This window comes from Nerophis lumbriciformis, linkage group LG19 (genome assembly GCF_033978685.3).
Source record: "Nerophis lumbriciformis linkage group LG19, RoL_Nlum_v2.1, whole genome shotgun sequence".
NCBI classification, from domain to species: domain Eukaryota; kingdom Metazoa; phylum Chordata; class Actinopteri; order Syngnathiformes; family Syngnathidae; genus Nerophis; species Nerophis lumbriciformis.
This window is the reverse complement of record NC_084566.2, coordinates 30129125-30140962: the sequence shown is the minus strand read 5'-3', so window position 1 is coordinate 30140962 and position 11838 is coordinate 30129125. Positions and strand designations below refer to the sequence as shown.

The 11838-nt window shown below is 46.0% G+C and overlaps 1 protein-coding gene across 1 annotated transcript in view; it reads right to left on the bottom strand.

Annotated features, from left to right (window-relative positions):
* Positions 1–460: 460 nt before the first annotated feature.
* The window catches only part of jcadb (junctional cadherin 5 associated b), a 36620-nt gene continuing 25242 nt past the window's right edge, over positions 461–11838 (bottom strand). Inside the window, exons 3-4 of the mRNA XM_061979004.2 lie at positions 4830–8576; positions 461–2806 (exon numbers count right to left, since the gene is read on the bottom strand). Coding sequence (XP_061834988.1) covers positions 2797–2806; positions 4830–8576 — 3757 coding nt within the window. The 3' untranslated portion in view covers positions 461–2796. The remainder of the gene's footprint in view (positions 2807–4829; positions 8577–11838) is intronic.

The following is an 11838-nucleotide window of genomic DNA, read 5'->3' as shown; positions in this document are numbered from 1 at the left end:
GGGGTTGGAGTTAGGGTTAGGCATAAAGAAAGAGCGTTGGTTAGGGTTAGGGCTAGGGTTAGGGTTGGGGTTAAGGTTAGGGTTGGGATTAGGGTTAGGCATAAAGAAAAAGAGTTGGTTAGGGTTAGGGTTAAGGTTAGGGTTGGGATTAGGGCTAGGCATAACGAAAAAGAGTTGGTTAGGGTTAGGGCTAGGGTTGGGGTTGGGGTTGGGTTTGGGGTTAGGGTTAAGGTTAGGGTTGGGATTAGGGTTAGGGTTAGGCATAACGAAAAAGAGTTGGGGTTGGGTTTGGGGTTAGGGTTGGGATTAGGGTTAGGGTTAGGCATAAAGAAAAGTGTTGGTTAGGGTTAGGGCTAAGGTTGGGGTTGGGGTTACGGTTAGGCATAAAGAAAAAGAGTTGGTTAGGGTTAGGGCTAGGGTTGGGGTTGGGGTTAGGCATAAAGAAAGGGAGTTGGTTAGGGTTAGGGTTGGGTTTGGGGTTAGGGTTAAGGTTAGGGTTGGGATTAGGGTTAGGCATGACGAAAAAGAGTTGGTTAGGGTTAAGGCTAGGGTTGGGGTTGGGGTTAGGCATAAAGAAAGAGAGTCGGTTAGGGTTAGGGCTATGGTTAGGGTTGGGGTTGGGTTTGGGGTTAGGGTTAAGGTTAGGGTTGGGATTAGGGTTAGGGTTAGGCATAACAAAAAAGAGTTGGTTAGGGTTAGGGCTAGGGTTGGGGTTAGGGTTAGGCAAAAAGTAGGAGAGTCGGTTAGGGTTAGGGCTAGGGTTAGGGTTGGGGTTGGGTTTGGGGTTAGGGTTGGGATTAGGGTTAGGGTTAGGCATAAAGAAAAATAGTTGGTTAGGGTTAGGGCTAAGGTTGGGGTTGGGGTTACGGTTAGGCATAAAGAAAAAGAGTTGGTTAGGGTTAGGGCTAGGGTTGGGGTTAGGGTTAGGCATAAAGAAAGAGAGTTGGTTATGGTTAGGGCTAGGGTTAGGGTTAGGGTTGGGGTTGGGGTTGGGTTTGGGGTTAGGGTTAAGGTTAGGGTTGGGATTAGGGTTAGGCATAACGAAAAAGAGTTTGTTAGGGTTAGGGCTAGGGCTGGGGTTGGGGTTAGGCATAAAGAAAGAGAGTCGTTAGGGTTAGGGCTAGGATTAGGGTTGGGTTTGGGGTTAGGGTTAAGGTGAGGGTTGGGATTAGGGTTAGGCATAACGAAAAAGAGTGGGTTAGGGTTAGGGCTAAGGTTGGGGTTGGGGTTAGAGTTAGGCATAAAGAAAGAGAGTCGGTTAGGGTTAGGGTTAGGGTTAGGGTTGGGATTAGGGTTAGGGTTAGGCATAAAGAAAAAGAGTTGGTTAGGGTTAGGGCTAGGGTTGGGTTTGGGGTTAGGGATAAAGAAAGTGAGTTGGTTAGGGTTAGGGTTAGGGGTTAGTATGGAGGAAAAGCGGACGTGACGACAGGTTGTAGAGGACGCTAAAGGCAGTGCCTTTAAGGCACGCCCCCAATATTGTTGTCCGGGTGGAAATCGGGAGAAATTCGGGAGAATGATTGCCCCGGGAGATTTTCGGGAGGGGCACTGAAATTCGGGAGTCTCCCGGGAAAATCGGGAGGGTTGGCAAGTATGGCGAAGGCACGCGGCGGCGTCTATCCGCTCGCGTGTCTTTCAGATCTTTAAAGCACTAGAAAATGAAGTATACTCTCAATATGATTTGAATCTACTTTCATTTCAATGGACAAATAAAACCGTATGGCTAAAATACAAAATACTTTTTTAAAATATTTAAAATAGACTCTTTTTTTTTTTTTTTTTTTCTTTACATACATTATGCGAATGGATTAACAAGGCAATGATAGGAAAAATAAATACTCAGCGAAACGCAATGCATGAAGATAGATCTATACCATGTCGAAGAAGTAAAGCAGCACCCCAAATACCCTGACACCACGTCCCTGTAGGATGATCACATGACACATTAAGACGACTCCCACAGGTAGCACTCAGCTTATTTATACAACAATATTGCTCTATCTCCTCTTTCCTATCCCGTCGCGACGGAAAGAGCGCGATAGAGCCGTCAACCTTTATTGCTTCCTGAAGGTACCTGGACGGGAGCTGGGTGGATGGGACAGATCAGGTAGGACCGACTTCACCTGAAAAAAAGGCAACCGGTGCACTGCGGAGCGGGGTCAGTGGGCGGACGATCGCGCAATTCGCTTAGCTTATCCTAGTCTAGCTTGGCTAAGCTTTGTGTTTAAAAGCAACCGGAAAGAAAAGGCCAAGAGATCGTGAAAAGAAGAATCGAAACAGTTCTCGAGCCGGAGCGCGATGGTTCTGAAACCGCCGCCGACGCAACCGCGCAGTTTTCATTTTGGTGTCGCTTTTCAACCCAGCAAATAATAGTAAGAAAAACCCTCGAAATAAAGTGTACATTCATAACGTGCGGCTCGCCCGTAACCAAGGAGTGTATTCGCCGTAAGCTCGGATGAGTTGCATAAATGTCTGCCAAACGAAGGAAAAAAGCACGGGGAAGAGAGGAAGTCACTACGAGAGGACTCGCCATGCTTGATAATGACGGGGAGGGGGTTTAGAAGTTGCACCTCCCTTTGGCAGTGGAACAGCACTCTTAGAAGTCAAGCCGAGGGTGAGGGTGTTACACAATGCTCTCGTCGGACAAGAAGGCCATTTCAGTGTCAAGATGAGATGAAGGCATTCTAGTTAGGCAGCCAGTTCACAGTGTTGGAGCGCTAAACCTCAAGATGGACACAATGGACGCCGTCTTTTTACACTGTCTCCGCTGGGGGGTGGGTTGGGGGTAGGGGATCGGAGTCACAGCGTTCTGGGAGAAAAAGGATTAATTGTTAGGCACGAAAAAGATTCTTTGTTGTTTTAATTTAGTACTAGGGATGGTCCGATCAGGGTTTTGTACTGCCAATTCCGATCATCCGTAATGAGATCGGCTGGTACCAATCGCATGTAGTAACTGTAGATCTACAATTGTTTAATCATAACAAAGTCAATAGCAGAACATTATTTAACACAATCAAAAACTACCATCTTTTAAATACTTTGGTCTTTACCCTGGAAATTATTACCTGAGTTTGTGAAAGTTAAAGTTAAAGTCCCAACGATCTGATTGACCAACAGCATCTCATGTCTGGACTGGCGCCTGCAGTGCCTCAGACTGGAAGTCTCTGCAGAGAGTGGTGAGGACGGCGGAAAAGATCATCAGGACTCCTCTTCCTCCTATCCAGGAGATGGCAAAAAGCCGCTGCCTGACCAGGGCTCAGAAAATCTGCAGAGACTCCTCCCACCCCCACCAAGGACTGTTTTCACTGCTGGACTCTAGAAAGAGGTTCCGCAGCCTCCGAAGTAGAACCTCCAGGTTCTGTAACAACCTCTTCCCTCAGGCCGTAAGACTCAGGAGGGCTTTGAGAGCAAAAAACAAAGGTTTTCTAAGAGTAGTAGATGACAGTTTTTGTTTAGTTATTGTTTACTGTTGACTTTGTTTAGATCAGGGGTGCCCATTTCGTCGATCGCGCACTACCAATCGATCGCGGAGTGTGTGTCAGTTGATCGCCAGCCAGGCATTACAAAAATAGACCTAAAAATTAGCGATCATCAATCTTCACCAAGACGGCACTTTCGTCACTTTATTGACATTCAAGGCACCCGAGGGTCTTCTGAGATGACCCTGGCTGCTAACAGCTCATTATTGAGAAAAAATGACCGACAGGAAGGCGAGAAACCCTTTTTATTTCAACAGGCTCTCGCGCCGTACCTGCCGTCAAAACTCTAAAGACCGACTGCACAGTTCCTATCTTCACAATAAAAGCGCTGCTTCATCCTGCCTGCGCTAACAAAATAAGAGTCTCAGAAAGCTGGCGTGCATCAGTGGCCTAGTGGTTAGAGTGTCCGCCCTGAGATCGATAGGTTGTGAGTTCAAACCCCGGCCGAGTCATACCAAAGACTATAAAAATTACCTCCCTCCGCATCAAGGGTTGGAATTGGGGGTTAAATCACCAAAAAATGATTCCCGGGCGCGGCACCGCTGCTGCCCAATGCTCCCCTCACCTCCCAGGGGGTGAACAAGGGTTAGGGTGTGTGGGACAATCATTGGTACTTTAACTTAACTTTAACAAGCTCGCAAACTACAGAGTTTGCCTCCAATGTATTTCTTGTAAAGTGTATAAAAACGAGTATGGAAGCTGGACAAATAAGATGCCAAAACCAACCACTTTCATGTGGTATTGGACAGAAAGGAGGACTTTTTTTCTCCGCCATTTGAAAATGCGGATGTTATCAGCACTACTGTCTGATTCCAATCAATACAAGTCATCAGAATCAGGTAATACACCAACTTATATTCTTGTCTTCATGAAAGAAAGGAATCTAAATGTGTTAAACATGCTTGTATTATCATCAAACACCTTTAACCTGTTAACAAAAACATTTGTTTCATAAATAAATAAATATACATTATATATGTGAATGACGTAGATCCCCTCGACTTGGTCAATTGAAAAGTAGCTCGCCTGCAGAAAAAGTGTCGGCACCACTTGTTTAGATCAAACAATTGTACGTAATAAAAGACAATAAAGAATTACTGGTAGTTTAAATAGTGTGCTGCTATTGTTCAACTGTCAATAGCACTCAATATAAATCAATTGAAACATTTACAGTTAATACAATACATGTGATGGTATCGGTATTGGTATTGGCCGATTTCACTCATGATGATTGGTATCGGCAATGGAATCGACAGCATAAAACCCTGATCAGAACATCCCTAGTCTATATACAAACAATATAATACACACAGTCAGTATAGCAATACTGCCTTTCTAACATCCTTATCTTACCTGAAAGAAGACTTGTCATGTTGCGGTGCAGTTTTATCAGAGTCCTCGTGAGTTTGGGTGACCTCCTTGTTCTTTTCGCCACTCTGAGAACCGGCAAAGACATTATAGGAGTCCTCACCGTCTCCATCGGCCTCCCCCTCCCCCTCCCCAGAGTCAGTACTCCTGATGCTGAGACGCCTCATGCGATACATGACATCCACCTCCCGCATTCTGCCCAGTCGTTCCACTGCCACCCGTCCTGGGGAAATAGCTAGCTTATTTTGCAACGCTTCAATTTGATCAGGGGGAGGCTTGCTCTTCTTCTCCCCCTCCAAGCTCAGAGACAGCCTGCGGTCTAGGTTTGGGACGACTGAAAGTGGTAGTCTCTCAGGCGGAAACTCTGGCAACCCTGGGTGGTCTCGCCCTGGATGGGTCCATAGAACAAGTCTGTGTTCTGGGACAGCAAATGGCTTCCTGTCTGGCTCCTGCTTGTCGTCAGACATTATGTTGGATTGAACCTCACGTCCTTGTTCACCTTCAGCTTCGATACGTTCTGATGTTTTACCCTCAATGGCTTCTTTTTGTCCCTCCTCCGAAAAAGTATGTTCCTTTGCCGGCCCACCAGTCACTAACATTGTGGATTCATCAGCATTGGCTGTCAAAGCATTGTCTATTTTTTCAACACTGTCTAAATTGTCTTGTGTTGATGAATCCTGCTTCTTGCTCCCCTCTCCTGTTATCAATTCGGACCCTGTCACGTTTAAACTTGAGTTAAGGGGTTTCTGATTCCTCTCTGTTACCTCTGAAGGACTTTCCACTGCGGCACGCTGTGGTGGACTACCGTTTGGATTAACTGAGCTATCCGAGCTATTCTCCTCATGGAGTGGAGGCAGTGGTCCTTGTCTCAACTGGTTCTCCATCTCCCTTTTGCAAATAGGACATTCTTCCTCTAAATCCAGGTCTTGCGGAGGAGCTTGGTCGTTGGCTTCCCCTGAATTCTGAGGTTGCCGCAAAGTCTGACATATGTCCTCATAGTCGGGAGGACTTGTGAGTGTGGAGGCATCCTGCATGGGCTGTCTGTCTGCCCATGGCACCTCTGCTGCCGCTGTGCGTGTTGTTGGGCTGAAGTCGCAAAGCGGCGTCTCAATGGGTTCATCTGGCAGGTCCAGTTTTACAGTCCTGCCGTCATTGCTACGTCTACGCGAAAGATGCGGAACAACCCTGTACTCTCTAAAGCCTGACTCCCGAGGTGGCACAGGGAGCTCCTCCCTAAGCTGCTTACTGAACGTAACTGACTTTGTTGCAGGCCTGGAGAAGGCGCTCTTGACTTCCCTGTAGTCTGGATCAACAGACCAGCTCACTGCGCTGCGCCTAAGGCTACTGGGTTTGTTGAGAGGCTGGGACGTCAGTCGGATTTTGATACGATCTGGGATTTGAACAGAACCATTGGGGACTTTATTGCTGGCAGCACCTAGCTCCAAGATGTCTTTATAGGCCTCGTTGAGGTCCTCAATACACTTGTCAACACTGGGTTGTTTGCTGCTCTCAGGCTGTTGCTGATCCTGGACTTCTTTCTGAATGGCCTCCAGCTCTTTGACAGCATCCCATGGTCGCTGACTGACTATTGGTTTCAACAGGAACTCAGGAACTTCAAAAACCTCCTGCCCACCACTTGCTTCTGGTTTGGACTCAATATTTCCTGAGGGTGGTACTGCTGGCGACTGAGCTGTGCTCTTGTTCAGCTGGTTGGAGAATGGTGTGGTCAGGGAAAAGGCGCTGTTGCTTGAAAGTTTTAGGCTCTTCACTCCCTTGATTGGGAAACTGAAGGCAGTGCCCACTACATTGCCACCATCAGCAGGGACCTCAGTAGCAGCAGGGACCGGGTCTTCTTGTGCTTCCTTGTTTTCAGGGGCAGGTTTTTCAGCCTCTGGGCTAGTTTGTGTCTCTTGGTCGCGGTATTGATTTGCAGGCCAGGATCCTGACAATTTCAACTCCTTGTAATGGTTTATTTTAGGAGGTCTACAGGGTAATTTCTTGAACATTTTACTGCTTGCTCGGCTGCTGGTTTTGCTACTCGCTATGCTACCAGTGAGTGCTTGCAGCTCGGCCTCAGCTGACGATGTGCTTTGGAGACTTTGGTTCGTTAAATGGCCAGTTTTGTTTTCGCTAGGACTGTCAGCTGGGTCTGGTGACTTCTCATTGTTGTTGTTCTGATCACGGATCGTACCAGTGAGCTGAGGGGTGACAGGGACAGAAACCAAACAAAAAATGGTTTCACTAAGTCTCTTTTTTAAATTCTTGGACTTGTCCTTCTCAGGTGGTTCAGACTGTTCGACTTTCTTCCCTTCTACCACAGTTTCAGAAACAGCCTCGTCAGGCGGTTTGCACGGGGGAGGCGGTGGTTTACCAAGAATAGATGATGGAAAAAATTGACTACGACTTTGTTCTGGACCTACACTTTCACTTTTTTTGTTCAGTCCCCTATTGCACCATCGATTACTACTTTCATTTTCAGTAAGCGTTGCAGTTTTTCGAACAGTGTTCAGAGCCTGCCCCTGCTGGGGAGGAAAGGCACTATCATGTGTAGATTGTCCTAAATTCTTAGAAGACGGAATCTCTTTGTTGATGTTGCGGATCTTGTCTGAGTCAGTTAGAGAATTTCCGCTGGGCCCACCTGAGATTTGCTTAACTCGTGCTTCTTCTGTGGGTAGTGGGCGAGCCTGACTCGGTTGCTCTTCATGTACAGAAGGTACCTGCTTTCGATAGGACGTCCCACGATCTCCATAATGTTCCAGCCATGAATCTCCTGTCTGCCTCGTTAGCCACCTTCCAGGATCTGAGCTGGGCTGCAAAGAGTCTGCTCTCCACCTAAAGCTGACCATTTCATTGCGATTGATTGAAAGACTTCTTGGGGGCAGGGCTCTTTTATAAGAAGGAGGTGGGATGTAGCCAGGGGGCTCCATACCAGTGAGAGAATGTTGTGCAAAATAGTCGTGTCGCAAGTCCCCACCCCTTGAATAAAAGATAGGCCTTTCTCTTAGATTAAGACCCTGGTCTATAGCAAGCATCTCTGCACTACCTCTCGTCTGCTGGTGAATCTCATATGACGGAGGCTTTACAGGCCTGCTGAACCTGGGCTTTGGTAAAAGTGCAACATGGCTGCTTGGGCCGGAATTCCTGCCCCACCGGTCCCTGCCAACAGCACCACTATATATATACCTACTATAGGGCCCAGAGAAAACAGTGCTGTTTAGCCTTGGTTGTCTGTCGGGTATGCTTGGTCTGAAGGGAATAAGCTCTCTGCTGTGTGTGCCATCAGGCGACAAAACTCTAGGAAGAGACTGAGACTTTGCTTTTGATCTAGAGTTAAAAAAGCCCTCAGGTGTCCTCAGGCGATAATGGTCCTGAGTCCACCTCTCCCCATCACCGTCCGACAACTGCCTTCCCAGGCCCACGGCGGGCCTCCATTCCTCTGTACCAAGGCTCTGACACTTCCGCTCCCCTGTCACCCTCAGCTGACCAGGGGTGTCTTGGTCCCTCAGCCAAGAAATTTCCTCCCACAGCTGCTGCGCTTTCCTCTCTGCCCTGAGTTCCTCTGCTGCTATTAGGGCTTGTGGTCTCCACGCACCCGCAGATGCCCTCAGCTCCCTGCCGTCGGCATAGTCCAGGAGAATGCTGAAGTCTTGGCCTCGCCTTCGCCAATACGAAATGTCCCGCTCTTCATGACTTAGTGGCTCTGAGTAGGTCAAACTCGGGACATCGTAGAATCTGAAAAGAAAGTTAAGACTTTAGTATGACTTGGTTTGCGGGTACAGGTGTAGGTTTTTTATAAATGATGGGTTGGTTGATCAACCTCTGTGAAATTCCGCAGTTCCGAGTTCTGTTCTTACATTTTGTTAGCTACTAAGATCCTTTTGATGTCATTGTGAAGCAGAATTGACCAAGCGTTGGATTTTTCACCCACTAATAGGGAACTTGAGCTGGGTTTAGACCATCGTGAGACAGGTTAGTTTTACCCTCCTGATGATGTGTTGTTGCAATAGTAATCCTAAAAGAATGTTTAGACTGAAGTATGACTTGGTTTGCGGGTGCAGGTGTGGGTTGTTTATTAATATTGGATTGGCTGATCAACCTCTGTAAATTCCACAGTTCCTGGTTCTGTTCTTACATTTTGTAATCGGCTAAGGTACAAGACAGCAGGGGTGTTTAACCCTAGGGTGTTCGCGGAGATATTGCAGGAAGGTCGTGACATTTTTAGTTGTGTAGACATTTTGAAAATGTATTTTTTAATATTCTCCCAGCAATTTTGAAATACATTTGAAAACATAAATGGAGGCAGAATATGTTTTTCAGTCAGCAAAGCACACATTAGGCAACACACAAGCTCTTTAAAACATCCATTTATTCACTTGTCCCTCCAACAAAGAGGATTCGCTCCTATCGCTTCTGTGCCAATGACAAGGCTATGTCAGGTTCCCCGTGATTGGTTGAGAGCCCGTTCTAAGCTAGCAGCTAGTTTATGTTTACGTGTTTAGATAAGAACATCTTGTAACACAACAAAAACACACAATCATGGTTGAGATAAGCCTAGACCTCACCTCCATCTCTGAAACTGTAGATTAACAAGGTTCCTTAAGGACTACTTTAATGCAAAATGCAATTCTATACAAGATATACAAGATCAGTTTGGGGTCCTTGCCCTTGAAAACATTGAAGACCACTGCACTATGGCAGGGTTTTTCAATCTTATTTGAGCCGAGGCACCTTTTTTTTAATTGAAAATATCCGGAGGCACACCAACAGCAGAAATCATTAAAAAAAATGAAACTCAGTTGACAGTAAGAAGTCGTTGTCGCAATTGTTGGATATGACCTTAAACCATAACCAACCATGCATCACTATAGCTCTTGTCTCAAAGTAGGTGACTTATTTTGAGTTTTTTGCTGTTTTCCTTTGTGTAGTGTTTTAGTTCTTGTCTTCCGCTCCTATTTTGGTGGCTTTTCCTGTTTTGTTGGTGTTTTCCTGTAGCAGTTTCATGTCATCTTTACACGCTATTCCCCGCATCTGCTTTGTTTTAGCAATCAAGACTATTTAAGTTGTTGCTATCCTTCTTTGTGGGGACATTGTTGATTGTCAAGTCATGTCCGGATGTACATTGTGGACGCCGTGTTTGCTCCACAGTAAGTCTTTGCTGTCGTCCAGCATTCTGTTTTTGTTGACTATGAGGTTTTAGTTTCGCTCTGCGAAGCCTTCCCTAAGCTTCAATGCCTTTTCTTAGGGGCCCTCACCTTTTGTTCATTTTTGGTTTAAGCATTAGATACCACGACAAACCCTTGTCGTCTCACACAACGTGTTCCCGACATCTACAAAGCAATTAAGGCTGCCACCTACTGATATGGAAGAGTATTACATGGTTACTCTGCCGAGCTCTGGACAGCACCGACACTCAACAACGGCACATAATTTGCAGATTATAATTACTGGTTGGCAAAAAATATTCTTAACCCGAATAGATGAAATTACATAATCTCCCACGGCACACTAGTGATTGAAAAACACTGCACTATGGTACGTCCAGACGGGGAAAGTCACCAGTGTGCACGGCAAGTACTGAAAAAGTTTAAAGTCCATCGACACAAAATAAAACAAACCAATCTCTCAGAACGCAGGGAGAACATTAACAGTAGACATTTGTGTCTATGTCAATGTCTTCCAATAAGTGGCACTGTTTTATGTGTGGCAACATAATATTGTGGCCCTTGGGATGCCACACCAGTGTACAACTACTGTTAGTAAAAGGTCATCTGCTATTTGAACACTTTTTTTTCCAACTCCTCATGTCTAAAGAAACGGTAGATAAATCAAACTGTCAGTCAATATGTTTACATTTGACTTATCTGACATTGATCTGCTGTACGCTCTGTATGGTCCACATGCCAGCTTCACGTGTGCAGCAGCTTTGCGACACATCGACATACGGGAGACAAAAGTGCTGCAGTCAGCCGCTCCAGAGTCCCTATAAGGCGCGGTTGAAATTGTGATGCTCGTGCAATATGATCTGCATTTTAAATTGTGCTGACCTTATCGTAAAGGCTGCTCAATGAAACAGCGGCGGTTGTGCAAGTATAGGAAAAGCCACCGGTCTAAATCCATGATGATGAACAATCAATGACCAATTAATCAATTGTTATTTGTACGTATCTTTTGAACGGAATCAAAGAATCTTGGAATGTTCTGAACTCCTGCTGTGATTTCTGCCAGTGTTTTTAAGCCAACCCGTAATTCAACAGTTAGACTTAGCTTTCGAATTGAAGACATTCTTTGGCCACGCCTTTATGATAGACTTTATTTATCCCATCCGTCCATCCATCCATTTTCTACCGCATGTCGCGGGTAGTGCTGGAGCCTATCTCAGCTGCATTCGGGCGGAAGGCGGTGTACACCCTGGACAAGTCGCCACCTCATCGCAGGGCCAACACAGATAGATAGACAACATTCACACACTAGGGCCAATTTTAGTGTTGACAATCAACCTGCCCCCAGGTGCATGTCTTTGGAGGTGCGAAGAAGCCGGAGTACCCGGAGGGAACCCACGCAGTCACGGGGAGAACATGCAAACTCCACACAGAAAGACCCCGGGCTCGGGATCGAACCCAGGACCTTCGTATTGTGAGGCACATGCACTAACCCCTGTTTCACCGTGCTGTCCTCAATGGAGAAATTATGTGGTTGCGGTGCAGATTCAAAAAAGTTCATAAAAAGTATTAAAGGTTGCACAAAAGTGCCACACCAAGTTGTGCAGTAAAGGTAAAGGTAAACAAGAGGGAAATATTCAATATTTAATGTTAAATTACACCAAAGGAGGACATAAAAGCGCACAGAGCTGCCTATTCAGCAACACAGTTTTTATATACAGTAACAAAAGTTACGCACACAATGTTATTTAATGCCTTTACCGAAATAATAATGCTCAATTGGAGAGCTACTCATTTAACAGTATGTTTATTATTCCGCTGGTAGCTTGCGCTGA